A 25,411-nucleotide genomic window follows, 5' to 3' on the forward strand; every position below is an offset into this window, starting at 1 on the left:
TCCACTTGTCTAAAAAATCTCGTTAGAAACCAAACAACTCATCTTGATGCCAAAAAAATATCATCGTAAGTCAAAAAAAATCTTGTTAGACACCTAAAAAATCCTATACTTCGACGATTTTAAAAAGAATACATACCCGACAGTGTTATGACTCGTGATAGATTCTTGTTGCTTAAAAATCTCATCGTATGATGATTAAAAAGTATACAGGTTAACGATATTGAAGGTAAACATTATATGAAAAGTTGGTTTACCGGACATTTTATTACTTTGACCGATCAAATGAACGTTCGGATCAAGATATGACTATTATTTATTATTCATATTGTAAAATTTTATTTGAGACACCCACTTGGACATGTATAAACATCTCGGTAGACAACGCTTAATCTACCGTTCACTTATCTCGAACTACGTTAAATCCGGCTTAATCAACAACGCACTCCAAGTGTTCGACGAAATGTCTCACTCAAATTGTCGGGTTTTCGCCATCGATTACAACCGCATTGTCGGGGTGTTAGTCTGCCACTCACGTTTTGAGCTTGTGGAACTTTACTATGACTCCATGATCCCTAAAGGGTACTCGTTGAATTCGTTTACTTATTCAAGATTTATTTGTGGCTTGTGTAAAGTTAAAGACTTTAACTTGATTAATAAGCTTTTACGCGATATGGATAGACTAGGCGCAGTCCCGGATATGTGGGCTTACAATATGTATTTAAACGTTTTATGTTCCGAAAATTTAATCGACGTTGCGTTGGAAGTTTTGAATAATATGTCGGGAAAGGGTCGGGAGCCGGATGTGGTGAGTTACACTACGGTTATTAGCGGGTTAATGCGGGCGAAACGGGTTGATCACGCGGTGAAAATGTGGGAAACAATGATCGAAAAGGGGATACGACTGGATGCTAACGCGTGTAGAGCGCTCGTGCTAGGTTTATGCGGCGTTGGGAAGATTGATTTAGCTTATGAGTTGACCGTAGGTGTAATGAAGCTTGATTTTAGTATTTCGGTGTATAATGTGCTTATTAACGGGTTTTGTAAAGCGGGTCGGGTTGATAAAGCGCAAGCGATTGTGAGTTTTATGCGGAAGAACGGGTGTCCGCCGGATTTGGTTACGTATAATATTATGTTGAATTATTGTTGTGATAGGTTGATGTTGGATGAGGCTGAAAGGTTGATGAAGGTAATGGAACGAAACGGGATGGAACTCGATAGTTATAGTTATAACCAAGTTATTAAAGGGTTTTGTAAAGCTAATCTTGTTGAGAAAGCGTATATGTTAATGGTGAGAAAAATGGAAGTTAAAGGTGTGGTCGATGTTGTATCGTATAACACGATTATTAGAGCGTTGTGTAAGGTTTCGCGCGTTAAACGGGGTTACGAGTTGTTTGAAGAGATGGGTATAAAAGGTGTTCGGCCCGATATCATTACGTTCACCATTTTAGTAAAAGCTTTGCTTCGAGACGGGAATTCAAGTTTAGCAAAAACGCTTCTTGACAAAATGACGGAAATGGGTTTGGTACCCGATTGTGTATTGTATACAACGACTGTTGATCATATGTGTAAAACCGGGAGGATGTCGACGGCGTACACGATCTTTTGTGATATGATTGAACATAAAATAACACCGGATGTTGTTTCGTATAATGCTATAATTAGTGGGTTTTGTAAGGTTTCTAGGGTTAGTGAAGCGATGAATCTTTTTGAGCGGATGCATGCTGAAGGTTTGTATCCGGATGAAGTGACGTATAAGTTGATAGTTGGAGGGCTTTTACGTGAAAATAAGCTCTCGGCGGCGTGTATGGTGTGGGATCAGATGATGGATAGAGGTTTTACATTAGATACAGATGTTTCAGAGACTCTTATTAATGCTATTAATTCAAAAGACTCATCTGGTTAATAGTTATGCATTCATATATTATATTCTGTTTATATTAAATTTGAGTTTTTAATCATTTTGTATACATTTCAGGTAGATAGATGTGATTTTATAACTGTGACTACATGCCTTCCTGAATGGTCAAATATCAGCCTTGTTGAGCTTATGCTGCGGAAAAAGGCAAGCTGGCTCTAAATTTATGTTAGTTTTTCGCAAGTTTAATGCGTTTTAATTTTCTTTTGAGGTAGAAAAATAATAATATGACAATAGACATTCACTAGCCTATGATCATAAATCAATCAAATCTAGACATAGAATGTTTAAACATTTTAAGCAAGTTTATGTCAGCAAACATTAGTACATCATGACCGTCAACACATGTATGCGTGTGTATATATTTGAGAATCAAGTAGAGTGATCATATATTCAAGTAGAGTAATCATGTAATTACATCATAGAATAATTATGTAATTATCTGTAGGAAATGTAGGTACACTTGATTTGCACATTCCTATACATAGTTTGCACGTGTAAGTTCTATAAATAAACGAACATTGTTTGTATATTTTTTAGAATGTTAAAAGAGATGAATGAACGTTGCATTTTAACCCTTTTCTCATTTATTAAAGTTTTTCCCAATTGAGAAAATAATTGATATTTTTTTTGTTCTCCCAAGAAAATGTCTTTTGCATACCGTGTTTGTACACATGTATATATTAAAACGCACATGATTCTTCCTTGTTATGTTTTGAAAACGATTTCTTTGTAACAGGTTCTGTTGAGTGTCGTTCTGGTTTGAGGAAATGGTGATGGTTGCAGGTTCTTAGGGTTTCGTCATGCGAGAATCAGCCGCCACCCAACATACACCACCAGCTGGAACCAAAACATGACCTTCAATGGTCACTTTTTAGGCGCTGCATCACCGCTTCATGTGAAGAACATCTTTCATTTGTATGTAAGAAACTTAGTTATTGCAATTTTTGGACTTAGACATCACCTTAGAGAGACAAAGCCAAAATATTACCGAGTGAAACACATTTTAGAAGTTTAATTACCGGAATCAAACACTTTTACAAGCCTCTTGTATAGAAAACACTTTGCAAAATTTTTGTAACTTAGGATATACAAGAAAGAGTATGTTTGTATAATTTGATATATTTTTTGTATCTACATCGTCATTATTGTTGTTACTCGCGCATGCAAGAAGGGGGATTCTTCCAATTCAATGCAATCTCATTGTTGATGTTCGTTCGCTCATTGTCTTCCTAGGCTCGATGATAAGCTTGTGATACCATAAGAAATGACAATCAAATCGGCATATTCGTGCAACATATGCACATAAATCATGACTATCAACATGTACTTGGTACTTTATGAATGAGGGTGAGAGCGAGTAATTTGGCGTAGTGGTAACAAGATGCGAAATGGAGTCCCTTCTCATAAGACTTAGGGTTCGAATATCGTAAGATACAATAGTGTAGATTTTTAGTATACAATTAGAGGTTGTGCGTGTTATTTGTAAAAAGAAAATAGGTTGGCCCTAACAACTATGGTGTAATTTAGCTAGCACGTTGTTTATATATTTTTTAGAATGTTAGAAGAGATGAATGAACATTGCATTTCAACCAGAGTATATATATTTTTTTTAAGTTGAAAAAGTGAATGATTTATTTGGTTGTTTTTGTTCTCATAGAAGGTGTCTTCTGCATACCGTGTTTGTACACATGTATGTATCAAGTTGTGCCACCGCTCTCTTATTTGCAAAACCCAATCTCTTTAAAACCGCACAGACAAGATAAGTTTTGGATGAATGGTTTTTTTTAAAAGAATGAGTTGTTTGGATGAAAATTGTTCATGCTTGTAGAAAAAAGAATGGGTTTTGGAAGATGTTGAAATAGATATATGAAGAATAGTGGCTTAATTATAAGGTTTTTTTAATATATATATATATTCTTTTTAAATCGACAACTGTTTTTTTTCATTTGTCAACGCATCGAACGGTCACAATCCCCCCTCCCCCACCCAACCCCACTCACAGCGCCCGTTGACTTCCTCACGGTCACTAGATCTGTCTCCCCCCACTCACGAACCCTTTCACGATTTTTAATGACGTCTTTAGCTGTCTCATTTTTCTCATGTCTAAACCCTCGCAACTTCTCTTACCTTAACTTATGAATAACATACCAATCAAAAAAGAAAAAAACCCATAAAAATTGTATTTTATATTAAAAAAAGAACATAAAATATTATTATTATATGGTCATATAGTATGAGTAGAAAGTGATATAAACATTAGACTTTGACTCCAATTCTTAGTCAAAGATGGCTACCACCCTCCAATCTCATTCATTCAATCTTCAAAAAGATTAAAACTTTATTCAAATTTTCCCAATCCCCAAACTTGGAATTCAAACTATCATCAATAATATTATAACCCACATCAACAATCTACACTAATGTTCTTGTTTATTAGTGTAAACAATTCAAGAATATTTGATGCACATAAGGTGTTCGACCATATGCCCATGTAAGTTTCCCTTCAATTCTTGCAACCCTTTTGTCAATTACTCAATTCTTGTTATTAATTACTCATCCAATGCATATAATTTGTAGACTTTTTGGCTAAAATTATTATTTTTTCAAGAAATATTTATGCACACAAGGTGTTCGACCATATGCCCAAGTGAAAATTTGAGATGTTAGGGGAAAAAGATAATAGTAACTTCAATACCACCGTCACACCTCCACCATTGCCAGCTGCCACTGCTGTCGGTGGTACTCGGAAGACATTTTTCCGGTCGGTTTCATGCGCGGGCATAGGCCCAAAATCAAGAGCTTGTTTGCCTCCACTTTCGGTTTCGAGACCGAAAGCAGTGGGATGGCCCGAGCCTGGGACCGATGATATTGCGGTTTGGCGAAATGTCATAACTACCCCTCGTGGTAATGTTAAGCCCGCGTTCGAGTTTGATAAAGAGTGTTCGAAAATTATGGACCATGTTTTTATAGGAAGCGATTCGGTAGCGAAGAACCGAGACGTGCTTCGTGTGAATGGGATCACGCATGTTTTAAACTGTGTCGGGTTCGTGTGTCCCGAGTATTTCAAAACAGATTTTGTCTATAAAACCCTTTGGCTTCGAGACACGCCTACGGAGGACATCACGAGTATTCTATACGACGTTTTCGATTACTTTGAGGATGTTCGGGAACAAAACGGTTGTATTTTTGTTCATTGTCGCAACGGGGTGTCAAGATCGACGTCTTTAGTTATCGCTTATTTGATGTGGATTAAACGGGTTAGCTTCGAAGAAGCGTTTCAACAAGTGAAAACCGCTCGAGGTGTGATCGACCCGAATATGGGTTTTGCCCGTCAACTCTTGAGTTGCCAAAAACGGGTCCACGCGGGGCCCGTTAGCCCGGGTTCCGTTTTAAGAATGTTTAGAATCGCCCCACATTCGTCATATGACCCGCTTCATCTCGTGCCTAAATTACTGGCTCGACCTGATTCCAACGCGCTTGATTCCCGTGGAGCGTTTATTGTTCACGCGCATGATAACATTTACGTCTGGATTGGAAGGGATTGTGTTATGTTAATGTCAGAGAGTGCGGTTTTAGCAGCTTCACAAGTTGTTAAATATGAAAAGGCGAACGGGCCGGTTTTGAGGGTTTTAGAAGGGGAAGAACCGGTTGAGTTTTGGGGGGCGGTTTTGAGTGAAAAAGAAGCGGTTTTAGACGAAAAAAGAGTCGTTGATTATGATTTAGATTTTGAGATTTTCGACAAGGCGGTTAAGGGCGGGGTTGTACCTCCCGCTCTGGCGATCTTAAGTGATAATAATAATTATGAGATGTGTTTACCGGCTCGACAAAGCGGTTGGCAAAGGTTTAAAAGAAAGTTTAGTGATTGTGTTATGAAAGAGTTGATGGATCATGAATCATGTGAATCTTCTTCATCTTTTAGTGTTAAAAGATTTAAGATTGTTTAACTAATTTGTTTATCTTTATGATGTTTTAAGAACACGGTATAACTTAATGATCCTAATGAATCTAGTTGATTAATTTTTTTAATATATGTTAAGTGTTATGTGTATGTAGCTAACTTGAGCTTAATAAAGCCACACTTGGTGTTGGTGACTCTTATATATATGACTCTTTCTATATTCACTGGATTCGGGTTATCTTTTATCTCTAAACTAAACTGTCTGACATGTAAAATGAAATAAAGTTATAAATAATGTGTAAAATAAGAGGTTAAAATAGGGTTGAGAGCTTTTTTTTCAAATTAATTTTATAAATAACGGTGTGTTGATAATGATTATAAAGTTATATTATTCTTTTTACCGACAACATTTCCTAACTAATCTTCTCATACCAAAAATACCTAAAATGAACACTTTTAAACTGCGAGATCCAACAAATTAGAACTGATATTCAATGGATCTATCTTACACCCTTTAGTTTTTTAACCAATCTCCCTTTAAAAACAAATCCACATGGGTGATTATAGAAATTCATTGTCAATGTCATCATAATGCGTTTACATCTACAGTATTTTATCTTTTACCGTTTTTAGTATATATGGAGAGAGGAATCACATATTTTTCTTTTGGCAAAAATTTATAAATTCAGGAGTCGGATTATGTAAGAGAAGAACAGAGAGAGGGAAGTGTGCACTTTCGAAGTTGTTTCTTTTGGTTTAAGAGGTGCAAGGCCCGAGCAAAGTGAGCATAGGTCACGTTATGGTGTGTTTAAGAATATTAATTACGGATTTATGACATCAACTAGAGTGATTCGTGTATCTACAATAACAATGTGGAGGATTCTCCGGTTGTCTTTTTTAGAGCCATCCATTTCAAAACCCTTTTTCGTTGTTGGTGTTGACAACTCAATAATCGGTTTATGGAGACCGAGAACAACTTCACGTAGTCACCAAAGCATCTCTTACCTAAATCTTCTTTATCGCACTCTTATTGGTTTCAAAGTAATTAAAAAAGATGTGAAGATTTAGTAGCAAGAAGTAATTTAGTGTCCCATTCATCTAATGTTGTGTATGTTTTGTGGTAACTTGAAAAATTAATTATTGGTCCTAGAAGGCACATGAGATATGGGACACCATAAACCATAAATCCTTAAATGAACATAGTACCAAAATTTATGGGATCCATAAATGGGATAGTGCCATCTTTATCCAACATGAAGTTGTCACCACCAAACATGATCACTTTTCCGTCTTTTACACACATAGTCAGTGAATTTTAACTAATTCATTCTTTAATTATCACATTTTGGGTTAATTCACTTTTTAATTATCACATTATGGGTTAACTAAAAAAATAAAAAAAACTTAAGCAAATGATAAAAAAAAAATAAGAAAAAAATGATGATTGGTTGATGGGATGGTCCCATCTCTTTCTCTCTTTTAATGCTTGTTATTGGGGTGGCACCCCTCTTTCGTAACGCCCGCTTTCACCTTAGCGGTGGCATGCAGGACGTTATAGGTGATGAATAATGCACAAATGCACTCCACAACTTATAATCTTATTGAATATTTATTTTTTTCAAATTTGAAGTTGCGTTTGGAACAAGTGTTTGGTTGGGAATATTTCCAATTTTATGTAGGACAAATTTGTGTTTATATGATGTCATGAAGTGATTTGTTTATGCCACTTATGGTAGAAAAATCAATAATGCAGAAAACAAATATAAAATGCAAAAATGTTTAAATTTTGTTTGTTTTCTTTCAATAAATACTTGTATGGAACAGAATTTTGTATGATAATAATATAATAACTAGGTTAGTATTACATGGCTTGAAAATGATATATTATTAATAAAAAAATGTTTTTATATTTGATACAAGTTATATATGAATCAAACATGAAACATATAACATATGAAACAATTATAATTATAATTTATATTTGAAGCAAAATAAGTTTTCATATAGTTTTCAAATATGTCATTCACATTGACTTAATCGGAAATTATTAATAATATAATTTAAGAAAATCATACTTGGTTTAATTGATTAGTTGACGTCCTACGTGGATGACATATTTGAAGGTCATGTAAAAAACACTTTTGCTTTGATAAATTAGTAAGATAAGTTACCTGGGTATGCCATTGGCAAAATGCCATTCACGCTCACGATTGCAAACAATGTTGTGATCTGGCCCAAACTCGGCCCGTCACCAATTTGAGAAGAAACCCACCACCCAATAGGCCATTATGATAAATCCTTGCCTCGTACACAACATTGTCATAAACGATACTCGAACCGATAAACTCTCCTAGAGAAAGTCACCTGGTACTGCTAAAGCGCTACTAATTTGGCACAATAATAATAATAATAATGTATATTAATTTTAAATAATCATAACTATCACTTTTTGATCGTGATACGTCTCAACTAATAAGATGGCTGGTGACATTTTCACGTTTAAACTAATAATTAATAATAATAATAATAATAATAGTTTTTTTTGAACAGCCAACTAAGTTACGCCGGGTACTTCGTACGCGGCCCCATTGGCTAAAGGTAGCCTGAGTCGGCCACTAGTCCGGACGAACAGACCCCTAGCGGTCCACCTGTTGAGGGATTCACCGGATAAAACCCGACCCCACGCCCGCCAAACGGCACGACAGCCAGGAGCCGGTAAAACCGTGTGAGATAAGGACTTGAACCATCCTCATATCTCCCGTATAAATAATAATAATAATAATAAAAAGTAAACCAACAGCAGTGACCACTTCAGTGGTGAACCCAACATCATCATCATCATCATCATCATCATCATCATCATCATCATCATCATTCACACTGACTCCTCACCGGAATAATATTAATCTCACCGCCGGTCAAAAGCCGACGAAAACCTCTTCTATATCCACTCTTCACACAACCGTCTTATCACGTCACATAATAATAATATTATTATTATTACCCACTTTTCTCGCCACGTCATTTCATCATCATCATATTATTATTATTATTATTATACCCCATCACCATCATTAACTATAAATACAACCATCTTTTAATTCCAATTTTCATTCAGTCAACACACCATGAATAACCTTAACCTTATCTTCTTCTTCATCATCTTTTTCGGGTTTTCGTATCAAAGGTGCTTGCTTTATCTGTTTCTTGATGTTATTGTTACTAAATTTGGTTAATTGTTAGTGGGTTTGGTGTTAATTTGATAAAAGATTGTTAATTTGGAATAAAATGTTGAATTTGGTTATAATTTTTAGTGGGTTGATGTTTATTTGTCAAAAGATTGTATAAATGAAATTTGGTTCATCGTATGTTGTAATTACACTACACTGTCTGTAATTACACTGTGTTGTATATATAATAATTACACTACTTGATTTTCATAGTTAACACGTTAATTTAATAATTACACTACGTTGTATATATAATTACACTACTTGATTTGCACAGATAGAACGCTTTTTTAGTTTGTACGTTAACTTTCCCCATGAAATACAAAAGCTCTTGAATTTGGTTAATTTTTAGTGGATTTGGTGTTATTTTGATAAAAGATTGTATAAGTGAAAAAAATATAGGGTTTGGGTCATATACAAACTAAATTAGCGAGCTAACTGTACAAATCAAGTAGTGTAATTATATATACAACATTGTGTAATTATAGCATAGTGTAATTATTAAATTAACATGTTAACTGTGCAAATCAACTCGTGTAATCGTATATACAACACAACATAGTGTAATTATAGTGTAGTGTAATTACAAGTTACAACATAGTGTAATTACAGTGTAGTGTAATATTATTATAGTATTATTATGCCCCATCTCATCATTAGCTATATATTGTCACTTTCACTTATAAATGCACCATCTTTTGATTCCAATTTTAATTCAGTCAAACACACCATGAATAGCATTAACCTTAGCTTCTTCTTCCTCATCATCTTTTTCGGGTTTTCGTATCAAAGGTGCTTGCTTTATCTATTTCTTGATGTTAAAGCTCTTGAATTTGGTTCATTTTAAGTAGGTTTGCTAAAAAGATTGTGAAATTGGTATACAATATGGCTAATTTTAATGGGTTTGGTTTGATAATGCGATTGTGTTTATGGAAATTAATTACCACTGTTGTTGACTTTTAAAAGTAAAAAATCAGTTTTTGATATATGTTTTTGGTTACTTTGAAATGGGTTGATTGATTTTTTCTTTTTTTTTTTGGTTTGATTTGATTAAATTGTGTGTTAATAATGCTGCTGGTTTTATAAAAATCACTACTTTTTTATTAAAAAAATATCATCTTAAAATTTCAAGATTTGAAATGAACTCTTGTTCTTGAAACTGAGGAATTGATTTTGACTTTCAAAGAGTCAAAAAAGCTTCTTTGCTGCTGCTGCTGCTGGATGGATTGTTTGTTTATCTTAGAAATAATATTTCTGACAAAACTAATGAAAAAACTAAAACATTATCTTCTTTTCCAGCATTGGAAAATATACATTTGAATTCTGCAGATCTAACATGATTTATAGTTTCTGAATTTGGTTAATTTAATGATTCTTTTATTATATATTGGTGGTGTATAATGATGCATAACATAACCAGAATGTATTCAATGTCTTTGCTTTATTGTGAATTAATAAGCAACTACCATGAAGTCAAAGTTAATAGTTAATATCACCATTTTGCTTTAGTTGCATTGTACTTTTTTATTTTTATTATTTTATTGTATTAATCATTTAAATGTGACAAGATTATAACAAGCTCATCGCACGATTATCGTTTTTTTTTAATTTCAGGGTTTTATCAGAAAATCATGCTAGTTTACCACCGCGCGGTTGGAATTCCTATGATTCGTTTTGTTGGACAATTTCCGAGGAAGAATTCCTTCAAAATGCTCAACTTATTTCACAGAAACTACATGCCCATGGCTATGAGGTATTAACTCTTAACCACTATTCTTTGGCTCATAAAAATAATAAAAATTTCATTTTTGTAGTGTTATCAAGTTACAATTACCTATTTACCCTTTGCGATTATCACAAAAGGTGGATGATGTTACCATGTGGTTTAGTACCGTGTTGTTATTAAAGGGCATTTTAGGTATTTGATGGATAGTCAAACACACCTTCAAAACCTTGATTTTGATTTACATGTTAAAGAATCACCCAATATTACCACTAGTCCCTCTAGCTCATAAAAATTAAAACTTTTCCGTTTTTGTGAAGTTCTCAAGCAGGGCTGGGTGATTGACCGACCCCGGCCCGACACCCGATAGGCCCGAATTTTATTTTTAAATTATATATATATTTTTGAAAAAAAAATAGTATATTAATGTTTAAACCCGATTACTCAGCTAATTTAAGGCCTAAGCAGTTAATGCGGAAAAATATCAGATATCGGTCAAGTACCGATATCTGAAATATCGCCCAGCGCGGTGAGTTATTGGTGGGATATCGGTAATTTTAGTATCATGTAAAATTCATATATATAGAGAAATTTAACACTAATAATTCAGTATACTCTCCTACCATTAACAAATTAATCTTTTGCAACTTGCAAAACACTAACAATCGTAGCAAGTAGGATTAAGTCTTAAAACACTAACATTGAACACTAAAAATTAATAATTAACACTTAAAACACTGATATCGGGAATATCGGTCCAATATTGGTCAATATTGCCGATATTATCGGTACCGATATTCTGATCGATATTTTACCAAGGGACCGATATGTTGGTGATATATCGGCGATATCGACTGCATAGTTTAAGGCCCAAAATTTTTTCACAATTCTCGGAGATAGCCCTGCTCTCAAGTTACATATGTTGGCTTTATATTCAAGGGTCTATTTAAAGAATCATTCAATCTTATTGCTTTTTATTTTCTTGATGTGTTTAGTATGCGGTGGTGGATTACCTTTGGTATAGAAAGTTAGTCCCGGGTGCGTATGTTGATTCGCTTGGGTATGATGTGATTGACGAATGGGGAAGGGTGATTCCGGACCCCGGTAGGTGGCCTTCATCAAAGGGCGGAAAAGGGTTCTCGGAAGTAGCCAAGAAAGTTCATGACATGGGTTTGAAGTTCGGGTTTCATGTTATGAGAGGCATAAGTACACAAGCTGTCAATGCAAACACACCGATCTTGGATGTGACAACGGTATTATTCCTCAAAATCTTAAGCTCTAAAGATACGGGTCAAAACATGGTTAAAAATTATATTGGTCAAAATTTTGCTACTTTTATAAATGGTCTGTGTTGTGTACTATTACTAGAGGCGTGCATGAAATCAAAATAGCCGACTTAAACGAACCAAAATAACCGATCCCAATAAAAAACCAACGGTTTGGTTTTATACTTTCTAAAAACCAACTTTTCGGTTTGGTTTCAGTCGTTTACTATCAACCAATGACTGGGAAACCAAAAAACCGAAAAACAATACTGAACCAAAAAACCCGAAAAAAAAACATATATTAATTTTAAGTAATTTTAAGAAATTAATAATTTGTGTAGCTAAACAGTTTTAGATCCATCTTTGTAAAACCGAAACCAAACCTTTTTTTCCAAAAACCCAAATATTGAATTTTCGGTTTTTGGTTCGGTTTGAGCCCAACCCACCCATGCACACCGCTAACTATTAAATGAAAGTACTAATTTATTAATAAAATGATTCAGGAGATTGTATGGATCCAAATTAAATTTTGGTACCCTTTTTGACCTGATTTCATTTTTCGCTAACATTATGATGTTACCACTTGATATGTTGAAGATAAACATTATGGGCACACATTTTAAGCATCTTTTAAGTTTTAAATCTAAACTTTTAAGTAAATTTTGTGAACAGGGGAAAGCTTATGTGGAAGCAGGAAAAACATGGCATGCAAAAGATATAGGCATTAAAGAGAGAGCTTGTGCGTGGATGAAAAACGGTTTCATGAGCGTCGACACTACGTTAGGAGCCGGTAGAGCGTTTTTGAGGTCTCTTTACCATCAATATGCCGAATGGGACGTAGATTTTGGTAAAAAATTTTTTTTTTACCTATTTTACATTTAACTTAATTTTTTTTTTCTTTTACATAATGTTAATAGTCTTAAACCATTACTTATATTTTAACAGTAAAGCACGACTGTGTGTTTGGAGAAGATTTTCAACTAGATGAGATAACCGTTGTATCAGGGGTATGCAAATATGCAAATTTAATGTGTCACAATATTTGAATATTTTGTTTTGTTTGTATATTTTTTTAACATATGATACATGTAGATCTTGAAGGAATTGAATCGTACGATTCTTTATTCATTATCACCTGGAACTAGTGCCACACCAGCCTTGGCAAAGCAAGTTGCACCGCTTGTTAATATGTATAGAGTGACTGGTGATGATTGGGATAATTGGGGAGATGTTGCAACCCATTTTGATGTTTCAAGGTATGTATATGTTGTTGACTTTTTCGGGTCAATAATATTATTTCAGAATTCGAAATTGTTACGGATTATGATATAGCGTACACGAATAACAACTTTTATGTTTATAGGACTTTTTATAAAACTGAAAAGTATTAATTTCTCTATACAACTTTTTTAAGAAATTAGGATGATTTTGGTTTATATTATATTGTTGAGTGTTGACATCAAAGGTCAAATTTTGTTACTTTTAGTGAGAAAGGCTATATCTTTTTATGTATACTAGTTTGAGGCCCGTGTACTACACGAGTAGTTCTTGAAAATACAATATTTAATAAATAATCAGTATACAAGAAACAATAAACCCGTTAAACACTATTAATACAGTCGTTGTACAATAGTCTTTAAAACAATTTTAAAGTAAAAGATAATTATAATTATATCACATGTTTGAAAAAAAAATAGGAAGTAAATATTAAAATAATAAATTTTGAAGCATAAATTTTAAGAATGGTAACTATTATTTTACCATTATAAATTTGTTAAAAAGGGTGAGGTTTAATGTAGAGGTGACAAGTGGCAAAACTTGTAGCCTTTTATTAGAGAGTATAGATGTGTAATTAGATGCAAGTGTTGTAATTATATCATTGAAATGATGATTAGGTGTAGTAATTTGTAGGATTTTCTTTTTCATTTTCATATTTATTTTTATTTAAAGATTTGAAAAATATTACTGTGTTTTCAGAGACTTTGCAACTGCTAGTATGATAGGCGGCAACGGGTTGTTGGGAAATTCGTGGCCCGATTTGGATATGCTTCCACTCGGATGGCTCACAGATCCTGGCGAGTGTTCGTTTCATTTTGACCATGTTTTTGACTTTTTATCAGTTTAAATACCAAAAAAAAAATTATTATTTATTTTAATAATATATACAGGAGCCAATGTCGGTCCACACAGGAGTTCAAGGCTTTCTCTAGACGAGCAAAAAACTCAGGTAGGTCTATTTGATGCATTCTCTTAAGATGCTTGAATCATCTTTTTGTTGACTTTTTCTACATTTTACAGATGACTTTATGGTCAATGGCTCGGTCCCCTTTAATGTTCGGAGGAGATTTGAGAAAGCTCGACAATACAACATACGCTCTCATCACGAATCCGGTTTTACTGGAAATCAACTCTTTTAGCTCAAACAATAAGGAGGCATGCTTATAGCACTAATATTGTTAAATTGTTTTAATATAGTTTGATCTTTGACTTTTAAAAAGTCAATATGGTTTAGTGATTTTTTTCATTATTTTTTTTTACAGTTTCCTTATATTACAAGTAAAAATGAATTCCAATTATTGGAGAAAGATTCAAAAGCTAGAGCACGAAGTCCGCATAATATGGGCGGGTCGGAAAAACTTGTTGTCGGGTTGTCCAGCTGTCACGTTCCAGAGGCTAAAGGTTGGTTTTCGCAAGCAGTTGATGCAGATCTTGAACAAATATGTTGGAGATGGGGTTCAAGAAACAAAAAGTTCCAGCCTTTTTGTCTTTACAAGACCGAAGCGTTTTTGCAGTCGTAATTTTCTAAACCTCTTTAATATTTCGATATAATTATTTTTGAGTGGGTCTTGGGGATTTATCTTTATCGGGTCAAATGGTGAAATATAAAAAAATTGGAAGTAAACGAGTAGAACGGGTTGGAAGTCGCTCAAAGTGTGTTTGAGACGTATAAGACCTTCCAAATCATTTTATTCAAATAAATACATTTTCAAGAATATTGACACTTTTTTAATACAAAGTTGACATTTTGAACAAAACTTATTTTGGTTTAATGCAACGCGCGCCGACCCGTTACCAAACATGCCCATTTTGACACTTTTATTTTCTTGTAAAAGTCGAGAATTTAGCATTTGGTTGTTTACTTTTATTTGGTTTTTTCATTATATTATAATTTTTTTTATTTTAGTGATGAAGATGTTGAGTATAGTGAAAAATATAGAGGTAAACTTCACTTGCATACAAGTAATAGAGAAGGGTTTTGTTTTGACACGTCATCCAAACGGAAGCGTACGTCAAAAGAGCATAAGAGAGCATCGTTTTCGCCTTGCAGACTGGATGCTAACCAGGTACAAGTTATTGTTTATAATATTTTGTACAAAACTTTAACCCATTAAATTATAAATATGTCAGTTAGCCGTTAGGAACATGTTTTTATATCTAATTGTTATTTAAAACTCGACTAACATTGAAATAATATGATTTTTTTAATCATATTTAATACCCTAGTTCTTATCGATAAATCTTTACACCTTACATCTTTTTTTTTTGTGTTCAGATGTGGGAGCTAAGCAATAACGGAACGCTCATGAATAGTTATTCCGGTTCATGTGCCTCTATCAAAGTAATGAAAGCTAATGCGGGTCCCAGTGGAGTTCGTTCGTGGATCGCGACGGGAAAGAAAGGTAACGTACTAACATTTGACTGTATGTTTTTTTCTCGAGTCACAAATTAAAATTTAATATACTTTTCTAACATGTTTGGTTGACCCGAAACACATTTTGTTCTATAGTTTTAACTATTTCTGTAAATAACCAGTGTGTTAAATACAGTTACAAAATTATTATTTAAACGATAATAATTTAGGGTTCTGAATAAATATATTATCTTACTTTATTATATTACTTATTAAAAATAAAATATAATTTGAAAGGTTAAGTTACTCGAATAAGCGTTGACTTGTTGACTCGACTAATATAATCTTGTATATGGTACTAATTCAGGAAAGGTGTATCTTGCTTATTTCAATCTGAACCCCACAAGAACGGTTATATCCACGACTGTATCGAGTCTTTCAAAGGCGTTTCCAACTATAAACTTCGGGTCATGTTCATGCAAAGAGTTATGGAGCGGGAAAGATTACGGGTCTCTTCAACATTCGCTCTCGGCTTCCGTAGATTCACATGGTTGTGCACTTTTTATATTGACTTGCAAATAGCTACATGGTCGTGTCGTCATTTCGAGCGGTTTGAAGCTTAGTTATAATTCCCCAAAGGGTTATCTAGTGAGGATGGTTGTGATGATGCTAGTGTTATTTGTGAAACTATAGTTGCATGATATCATTTTGAAATATTATGTTTTTATGGTATAGCTAGGTGATAAGACCCGTCGTGTTGCGGTAACAACAATAAACCCAAAAAAGTAAATGCATAGAATGATATTGGCTCTCGTATAGCTTATGATCATAATAATTAAAAAAAGCATATTTAAAATGACTTTAGTCGGTTGGTAAAACCCGTGTGGTCAGTATTGGGTTACGGCACAAGAACTAAACCAAAAAGGTAAATTTGTCAACGTCCAAATACATCAAGTTAATACATTTGAAAAAACCAATTAAAATATTTAATAAACGACAAAAAAATCCTGTGCGTTACAACGGCGTATAGACGCGAACTCAGCAGGTGCAACACTAAAAACGGTTACAACAAAAACTCAAAATGAACTTCGAAAAAATAATACAGTTACGCTTAAACTACCAACCAAACATCTATTTTTATCCTTTTAAGTTTTTTGATTACTTTGTAGTTTAACTTTTGACACAAAACTCCTACAAAATTTATCATTATAAACGGGTCGATCGAAATGATTAAAAAAAACTAAAAACTCAATATTTTAATTGACTATGAAAAAAGATTATTTTTTTAATAGCATTTTGGAACTACCATAAATACTCGAGTGAGCATTCCAGAAACGAAAATTCAATCGTCCAAACTGATTTTAACGTTTTAACTCTAACTCACCAGAAACATGAGATTTAAATTTATGAATTATAGAAAAATTTCATCATATAATAACTTATAATACTTTATCAGAAAATTAAAGATGTCACACTTATTTAATGATTATAATGATATGTCAATAATGAACATATATTATTGTTGTTGTAACTCCAAAAACTTTAGGTATATGTAATAAACAAAGAGAATTATATTTTTGTTTTAACTATTATGTATTAAAGGAACGAATATGTCTTTTACCAGCAAAACGAACTTTTATTATCCATAAGAACGGTTACAAGTAGGCTCTCGGAACCAGGTTTAGGGTCGTGTTTCTCTCGTTTCTCTAGCTCTAGTTAATCCACGCATTACATTAAGGTGAGTTCTAGACACCCTCTTATAATTGCTTTAATAATTTGGGTCTGACATATACATACATATATATATATATACACACACATACAAAATGTTTAGTAAATAAGATTTTATGATAATAAGTATGCATGAAAACATTTTTAAAAACAATTATATGTTCCAAAGAATTATATTTGATTTGCACGCACGTGTTAAAGTTGATGATCATAAGTAAAAGGCCGGGCACAAGTTGGGTCAACTAAAGAAATCCTCTCATGGGGAAAATTAAGAAGTCCTCTCACGAGGAAAATTAAAAAGTCCAGTTAAACTGTGCTTATGATGTTGCCGACGGTAAGGCCTCCCGGGACTGAGGTCTTACATGAACATTTAATATTGTTGTTGTAACTCCAAAAACTTTAGGTATATGTAATAAACATAAACATAAGAGAAGAATATTTTTGTTCTAACTATTATGTATTAAAGGAACAATTACGTCTTTTTTTACCAGCAAAACGAACTTTTATTATCTATAAGAACTGTTACAAGTATATTCAACATATATTACTTTTGACATTCTGGATTATATCCAGGTCCTCCATAATATATATAAGATTTCCATGTATCACTATACCCAGATTTCACCCCATAACAACTGGGTTCACTTGCATACACATTAAGATTTTCAACTTCCTTTAGAACATCATTCTCATTAACCACTTCCAGATTCCTAGCAAACGCGGCTTTCTTAAATCCTTCGACCGGAAAGTGGCCACTCCGCATTTGAGTCAAAGGGTGTGTATCCGATTTTTCGTAGAACACTTCTCCACCATATTCGATTTCATATGCGCGACCTCTAAGAGTGTTGAATAACTTTGAAGGCCAAAACCCGACTGTTTCGTCCCCCTCTTTCAACCACCAGTGTCCATTATTTCGATCCTGTAATCACAATGCATGATTACAAAGACGTGGGATTTCTTATATGTTGTTATTCTTCATTAGAAAAAAATTTAAAAAATAAACAAAAATATGAAAAAGATTAAAAAAAATACAAAAAAGTCAATGTAGTCCATATGTGCGCTACACATCGAGTTTTTTTTTAATTACTTTTATTTTTTTCTGGTGAAAAATAACAACATTTAAAAATGATGAGTGAAAAAGAAAATTGAAAATATATTTTTAAATAAGAATAAAAATATTTATTTATTAGTTCTCTAAAGAGTTCTCATCCTGCCTAATTGCAAAAGTTTATATATGTTTTTATTCTATTAAAAATTGTTTAACTTACGATCCATATCGTAATTCTGATATAATATTGCTCTTTGTTATATCTTGAAATTGGTCTATAAGCAGTTCCAAAGGAAATATCTTTGGTCGTTTGGATGAACCTCGAACATAACAAATTGAAGCAACCAGATCGTTGTCCCTGCAAAAGTGTTTTTGTACCGTAAGTAATTGCTCATATTTATGCAATTACACGAAAAATTCATTAACTTTCTCTCTCTCATTTTTAAATTAAATAATAATTTGTATACCTTTATTATTGTATTTTTTGTCTCCTTCACCAATTTCACAAAAAAATTTCAAGATTATACAACTTGTATAGTATGTTTCCATATTTAGTGAAACAATAACATTTTCTATTACTCATAACCACTTTTTAGAATTTACAAAACTCTCTCACAAACTTTAGAGAATGAATTGTGAATGCTATAATAAGAATAAAAAGGTAGTTTTATATCATTTTTAAAAATTTAAACTTGTAAACATAAAATAAGATATCGTAAAACATATTGTTGACTTTTAAACCAACTTCCTCCATGATTTTTAAACAGACGTTTTTTATGTTAATTTCTTTTAAAAAAATACACTATAAAACGAATAATGTCTTTAATTTGAGTATGATATTCCTATATATTTTTTATTTTTCTAATTAAAAAAACACATTACGTGAATATTAACGTATGTGTTCCCGGCCCTTCTAATGTGTGTAACTTACTCTCCAATAACTAAAAAATCTTGGAACACCATTGTTGCTTCCGGAGCGAGAAACCCGCAATAATAAACATATGACGTGTTCGTGAACGTTCGGTAATGTGTTATTATACGCCCGCCCAGTTACATCCTTTTACGTTCGTCCAGTTAGGTTCACATATCAAGATATCACTATTAATATTATTATTTATTTGTTTTACTATGTAAGTTGTTACGTTTTAATTACTATGTAAACTATTAAGATTTTTGATATTTTGGGTGTTAGTCTCGGATTTGTCCTTTAGAGTCCTTTAGGGTCATTTATGTTATCTGTTCATTAGTGTTTGCCACCACCCGTAAGCGTCCAGTTATGATCGTTAGTGTCCATTAGTGTCCATTTGTGTCGTTCACGACAGGCCCGGCTCCGAGAAAGCAAAAATAATTTTGGGCCGAAGGTGAAATTCTTTTTGGATCTTAATTAAAAAGAAGTATTTTGTTGGTTTAAACAATTAAATTTTTATATAGATTTACTTGGTTATAATTTGGGTTGTGTGTAAAATTATTGAGAAAAATATAATTTAACATGTCTCAAATGAGACTTGAACCCATAACCTTTAGGTTGAAAGTAATGCCCCTATGCCACTAGACTAAGCTAGTGGTCATATAATTAAGTTTAAACATTAAATGTGTTTTTAATAAAAATAAATATAATTTTTTTTTAAAAAATTCGGGCCTAATGGGGTGTCGGGCCTGTGGCCGTCAACCACCCCGCCACCTCTATGGGCCGGCCCTGGTTCACGACACTAGCAAACGGACACGAATGAACATGACTCAATTCTTTAATTAACGAGCATGGACATGAATTTTGGTTCGGTAGAACGTTTGTGAACCGTTCGATTTGTTGGGCGAACGCGAACAAGGTCGTGTTGGGTTCAGTTTGGGCCGGTTACAATCCTAAACAGAACTTACTTGCCAACCAGCTTCAACACTGTTCTCAAAACCAATTGTATCCGTAGATGTAACCCAAATTTGGGACAAGCTAGTATCATTTCTAGCAACAATTGGTTGACATAGATTTAAATGTGCCTTTGCTCCGTAGTATGGTCCCATATGTACAAATCCTGTTGCAGACTAAAGTACACAATTTCATCAGTATATTACTAGTTATAATATAAAAGATAATAATAAAAAATATATCTTTATGTACAATATTTAATTTATTTATAATAAAGATCAATGCGATTTCTTGTTGCAACACAAAAATAATCATGTTTTGAGTTGGAACTAAACATGGTCGATTTCGTGTTAAATTGTAAATGAATGGCCCTATCCATCTTCCTACTTATAATAAGAATTTAAAGAAACTAAAAAATATAGGATTATTCGTTTTAAATAATTAAGATATACCCTGTTAGCAAAATAACAGTCTCAATTTTACATTTGGTTGTTGGCAGTCCCATGTAAAGATGTATTTTTTTTAACAATTCGCGAATAACGGATGGTTAACTCCGTTAGTCTATTGCTTACATGACACGTCTAGCGAACAGTTGTGAAAATACACCTTTAGTTGAGATTGTTCAATTTTCTTAAAAAGAAACATATTATTATTGTCATGTAATGTTGCCACATAGATGTTTATTGACAACTAGGCTTGCCACGCAAGTATCACACTAACGGATGGCTAACTTCGTTAGGCGCCAACCGTTGGTAAAAAATACACCTTTAGTTAAGATCACCATCAGCTAAGAGTGAAATCGGGACTGTTATTTGCGAATAGAACATGACTGACATTATTTAAAAGCAAATTTTCAAAAATATGTATGATTTACAATTTGTCAACTCATTCACCCGTCAAACCTAATTTTTTGTTTTGAAAAACTCACCAACCAATTTGATATGCATGTTTAGACGAATGTGTTATATGTCCATGTTATATGTGCATATACATATATATGCATATATATATATGTATGTATATATAAGCGTGTCTTTTAATTTCTTTGACACAAATAAATATACATGTACTAACACGCCAACAATTATTGTTCTAGTGTAAAAGAAAATATGAGATGAAGAAAAGTGTATACCGCACGAGCCCTAGTTGCATTTACTACAATTCCTACTTTAAAATCCGAAATGGATCTCAATATGTCATCATTAGCACTTGGTCTTTTAATTGGAACGGTTCCATTTGGGCATGATTCACCCATTGAATTCCATAACTGTTCGATTTTCGGAGGCTTGTCTTCGTTATCATCATCATATCCTTTTGGTGGCTCTGGTATCGGAGGCTTATATCATTGGTCAAAATGTAAGTATAGATTATTATCAGCCAACAGGTAAGTTTTGAATTATTAAAATCCAATTTGTTTTGAAACTTTCTATAGATATCCCATTAAATTATTAAAAAAAAGTTGGTGATAGAAACTAAAACATCTACTTTCTTGTGGATCAACAATAACATGTCTAATCTCCAAGCATTAGATTAAAACTAGTAGGGTGACCCGTCGCATCGATAACCGTTAACGAAGGTGGTTACATGTCTTGGCTTGCATTATTAAGGTGGTTACATGTCTTGGCTTGCATTATTAAAGTTTTGCATCGCAACAAAATAGCCCTTACATCATAGTTGAGGGTCTTACAAAATATGTGCATCTACCAATTACACAAGAGACAATTGTTAATCACAAAGGAGTGTTACTTTATTATTTAAGTCTTGTTAGTTGTTATTAATGCCAAAAGGAGAAGTTTGTTTTTTGCTTCCAGAGCATGCTGCTGAACATGTTATGGTGTTGACAAAAGCCACCTCTATTTCTTTGATCTTGGATGCTGCATGAAGTTTATAACATACTAAAACACACATGGAGGTGAAACAATTAAACTGCAGGAATCTTGGGATAAGTCTTTTTTTCTTCATCTCATCTTGCCATACCCTCACCTTAATAATAGCTCATACAACCTTCAATCTTTTTTAACAAGACATAGCTGTGTGTTTATATAATCATATCAATGTGTAACAAAGCCTTCAACCATTACCTCCATTGTTAAAAGCCATATGTACGGTCTTCCGAATCCAACATATTCTTTACCGATTCGCTTTATTACTCCACACTTCAACTCTTCATTTCCTACAAATAATCCATACTGTCATTAAACATCAGCAAATTGTAATGCCAATGGCATGGCCAAAGATGTTATTTTGATTCATCAAATATGAATACTTCAAGGTTGGTTGAAGGTATTATCTCGGCTACACTATACCGTTGCCGGTTTGGTCTAGCCGTGATCAAATGTCGGTTGGTACAGTTTGATGCCTTTTCTTATAATCATATATTTTCAAAAGTATAGTTTTAGGTTTAAATATTCTAATTACATTAGGGGTTAGCAATACCCAAAATGTTAACCGAAAACCAACAACCGAACCGAAATTAACTAAACCATTTGTATTTTTATATATTGTGGCTTTTATTGATTTTGGGAACCAAACCAAAAACTGACAAATTTACTGAATAAACTGAGCCGATTAACCGAAACCGATTGGTTAATTCGGTTGAGGCTAATAGCCGAAAGGAATCATGTACACCCACAATTAGATATAGTGGCAATATAATTATTAACTTTGTTACCTGTTTTGCATAAACCTAAGTGACCAAACACGTTCCTTTTGTTGAAGCTTGTTTGACAGCAAATGTATATGGGCCCATCAACCTGCATAACAGCTAAAGATCATTAACGAACTACTACTAATAATAAAATAATAAACTTAACTTCCATCAAGATATACAATGACCAATTCCACACCTACTGATTACTCCTCTTTGGACCTATACCAACCACCCCCTATCGCCACCAATGGACCAGCCCTCATCCTTGGTCACACTACCAAGACCAACCCCTTACCCCATTTTCCTACTGTTACCTCTTCACCAACAATTTAATGAACAAACAAAGATTTATTTACCAGATCGTCCATTGTCGATCGATTAGGGTTACAGAAAGAGAGAGTTGTTGAAGACGACGGTGGATTCTAGAGATAAGATAAAAGGTGATGTCAAATATGGCAGCCAGGTGTGAAGTTGGACAGACACGTAGCAAGAAGTAGCACACATGGCAAGTCAAAATCAAGAAAAGAAATATACAAACAATAAAGCCAAAGGTACAAAACTATATGCAGAAAGTTAGACATAAATGTAATATTATAAATGACTAGTATATAATTTGTGTAATATTGCTATATTTTTCTCAAACTTTGTTTCTTTTCTAGCACCTTGCTAAACACATAATGTTACTCTTTGTGTTATAATAATGTATAAAGGCTCATGTGAAATGTTACTAATTCATGTCGGTTACTTAAAACATACCATTGTCATGTATTCCTTTAATTCGGGAAGATCAAAAGCTGGTTGAAGATTATACAAAACACAGTCTATGATATCACCATCCGGACTCTGATTCGGTAAAAACATGATCAACATAATCATTACAGATACAAATAGAAATATAAACAAAAACGAGCTTTTTTATAGCCATCAATTCATCAAACAGTGCATAAGGGTTACCTCTATTGACTTTACAAAAGGCCTGTCGATCTTCTCATACTCGTAGCCTGTCTTGGAAGCTCTATCCTTTTCTCGGAATTCGTTTAAGGAGAAAACTAAAAAATACAACCAGAGAAACACCGGAAAACATAAATGTTAAAAGATGTCTTATAACAAGAACTAGACTTCATCATATTCTTGTTTAGTATTGTGTTCTCCACAAACAAAATTAGTGAGTTTTTTAATTTCTTGAAGTTTATTTTCTCTATATTTATAATGAAAACTTGAATATGTCATTATGTTGTGTGGTACATTTAATAAGTATTAATAATACGTTACTGCTAAAAGTAAATGTAAATGTTATAGAGTAACCATCAATGCAAAATAATCTCTAAGAAGAACACCAATAAAATCTTTCTCCAAAACCCTTTATCTATTTAAGGCATTATAATCAGAATTCAATGGGTTTATCGTCTGTCACTGTCTTGGAATATTCAAGGATGTTTTTGTGGGTCCCTTCCAAAGTTTCAATTACAGTTGTTATGTACGGATGCTTATGTTGTCTTTATATTGACAGATGCGACCCTTTGGTTATTCGGTCGTTACAGTAACCTAGCTTGTAATCAACATGTTTTAGCTTTGAAACTTTTGAACTGAGCTAGAGACACCATATCCCTATTAATTTCAACTAGAACAGGTGAAAAAAAACACATAAAATACACTGAACAATTAAAAAAACTTAATAGAAAGTAAGAAACCAACCCATAACCAACTGTTAACCAACCTATGATTAACCGATCATTTAATTATAGTTAGCGTTAATCCCTATAACTAAATCAAATTGACTTTAAACACTCACTCGTTTTTTTTTAACGAAAAATTTCATTAACGCAAAACCGAACCTCTCCTAACGAGAAGCTAGCAAGGGGGCGTTAATATAACCAATTAACCATCAGAATACAAAAAACGATCTATTCCAACTAGACTAATCTACATCCAAACATTTCACTCTATTTTTAATCCATAAAAAACTTAACACCTTTATCTCGCCAAGAATGGTAACGATCTTTATGGCTCGTTCTCGAAGATTAATTTATTGCGAGCTCTCAAGATTCTCTAAATTGCCGCCATAAAAATTGAATTCACCATTTTCCTCTTGTGCTCAATCTCCGAACCTGAGTATGGACATTGAAAACATCTTTTAACAAGGAACCAACAGAAGAAGCTAAATTGCACCATCCGATAATGTTGTACAACACCATATATGTCACATAGCAGCTTGCAAACAGATAATCAATTAACTCTCTAGCTTGATCTACAACAAATGCAAATATTCAGCCGTACACAACCTTTCTTTTTAACAAATTATCATAATACATGGGAAGACGATCAATGAGCGCCAAACAATCTATACAACCGTTTTTTCATTGTAGCAACTGAATAAACGCCCGATTTATCTTTTAATTATAGTTAGCGTTAATCCCTATAACTAAATCAAACTGACTTTACACACTCACTCGTTT

At 33.3% G+C, this 25,411-nt stretch overlaps 3 protein-coding genes and 1 pseudogene across 4 annotated transcripts; 3 read left to right on the forward strand and 1 right to left on the reverse strand.

Moving 5' to 3' along the window:
• Positions 1 to 345: 345 nt before the first annotated feature.
• On the forward strand, positions 346 to 1,903 carry LOC143611266 (uncharacterized). The gene has a single exon (XM_077085514.1). The coding sequence runs from the start codon at positions 359 to 361 to the stop codon at positions 1,901 to 1,903; it is 1,545 nt and encodes a 514-aa protein (XP_076941629.1). The 5' UTR covers positions 346 to 358.
• A 2,271-nt stretch (positions 1,904 to 4,174) lies between these two features.
• On the forward strand, positions 4,175 to 6,010 carry LOC143611271 (protein-tyrosine-phosphatase MKP1 pseudogene; annotated as a pseudogene). Its single transcript, XR_013149741.1, has 2 exons — positions 4,175 to 4,409; positions 4,496 to 6,010. The product of XR_013149741.1 is annotated as a protein-tyrosine-phosphatase MKP1 pseudogene (transcript).
• Positions 6,011 to 9,700: 3,690 nt separating this feature from the next.
• LOC143611270 (uncharacterized) lies at positions 9,701 to 16,397 on the forward strand. The gene is made up of 13 exons (XM_077085518.1): positions 9,701 to 9,838; positions 10,661 to 10,799; positions 11,765 to 12,022; positions 12,707 to 12,881; positions 12,980 to 13,041; positions 13,127 to 13,290; positions 14,012 to 14,109; positions 14,203 to 14,261; positions 14,333 to 14,467; positions 14,575 to 14,828; positions 15,219 to 15,378; positions 15,588 to 15,714; positions 16,033 to 16,397. Exons 1-13 carry the CDS (start codon positions 9,777 to 9,779, stop codon positions 16,245 to 16,247), a joined length of 1,908 nt encoding a protein of 635 aa, XP_076941633.1. The 5' UTR covers positions 9,701 to 9,776; the 3' UTR covers positions 16,248 to 16,397.
• Positions 16,398 to 17,940: 1,543 nt separating this feature from the next.
• Positions 17,941 to 25,150, reverse strand: LOC143611267 (protein neprosin-like). The gene is made up of 8 exons (XM_077085515.1): positions 25,102 to 25,150; positions 23,910 to 24,004; positions 23,712 to 23,798; positions 22,977 to 23,058; positions 22,387 to 22,478; positions 21,438 to 21,641; positions 20,320 to 20,481; positions 17,941 to 18,315 (listed from the first exon to the last, which is right to left on the reverse strand). Exons 1-8 carry the CDS (start codon positions 25,148 to 25,150, stop codon positions 17,941 to 17,943), a joined length of 1,146 nt encoding a protein of 381 aa, XP_076941630.1.
• Positions 25,151 to 25,411: the final 261 nt, after the last annotated feature.

This window comes from Bidens hawaiensis, unplaced genomic scaffold (assembly GCF_021521415.1).
Source record: "Bidens hawaiensis isolate Kalapana, Puna unplaced genomic scaffold, B.hawaiensis_p1.1 tig00030314_1, whole genome shotgun sequence".
Taxonomy (NCBI): Eukaryota; Viridiplantae; Streptophyta; class Magnoliopsida; order Asterales; family Asteraceae; genus Bidens; species Bidens hawaiensis.

Bases quoted from the DNA above. Each gene is read 5' to 3' on its own strand.
- LOC143611266 (XM_077085514.1), top strand. From the start codon at position 359: ATGTATAAACATCTCGGTAGACAACGCTTAATCTACCGTTCACTTATC.
- LOC143611267 (XM_077085515.1), bottom strand. From the start codon at position 25,150: ATGGTGTTGTACAACATTATCGGATGGTGCAATTTAGCTTCTTCTGTT. The intron at 23,799-23,909 runs GTAACCCTTATG...TTACCGAATCAG, and splicing joins CTTTTGTAAAGTCAATAGAG to AGTCCGGATGGTGATATCAT. The intron at 18,316-20,319 runs GTAAGTTCTGTT...TTGTGATTACAG, and splicing joins GTGTTGAAGCTGGTTGGCAA to GATCGAAATAATGGACACTG.
- LOC143611270 (XM_077085518.1), top strand. From the start codon at position 9,777: ATGAATAGCATTAACCTTAGCTTCTTCTTCCTCATCATCTTTTTCGGG. The intron at 10,800-11,764 runs GTATTAACTCTT...TGATGTGTTTAG, and splicing joins TACATGCCCATGGCTATGAG to TATGCGGTGGTGGATTACCT. The intron at 14,468-14,574 runs GCATGCTTATAG...TTTTTTTTACAG, and splicing joins TTAGCTCAAACAATAAGGAG to TTTCCTTATATTACAAGTAA.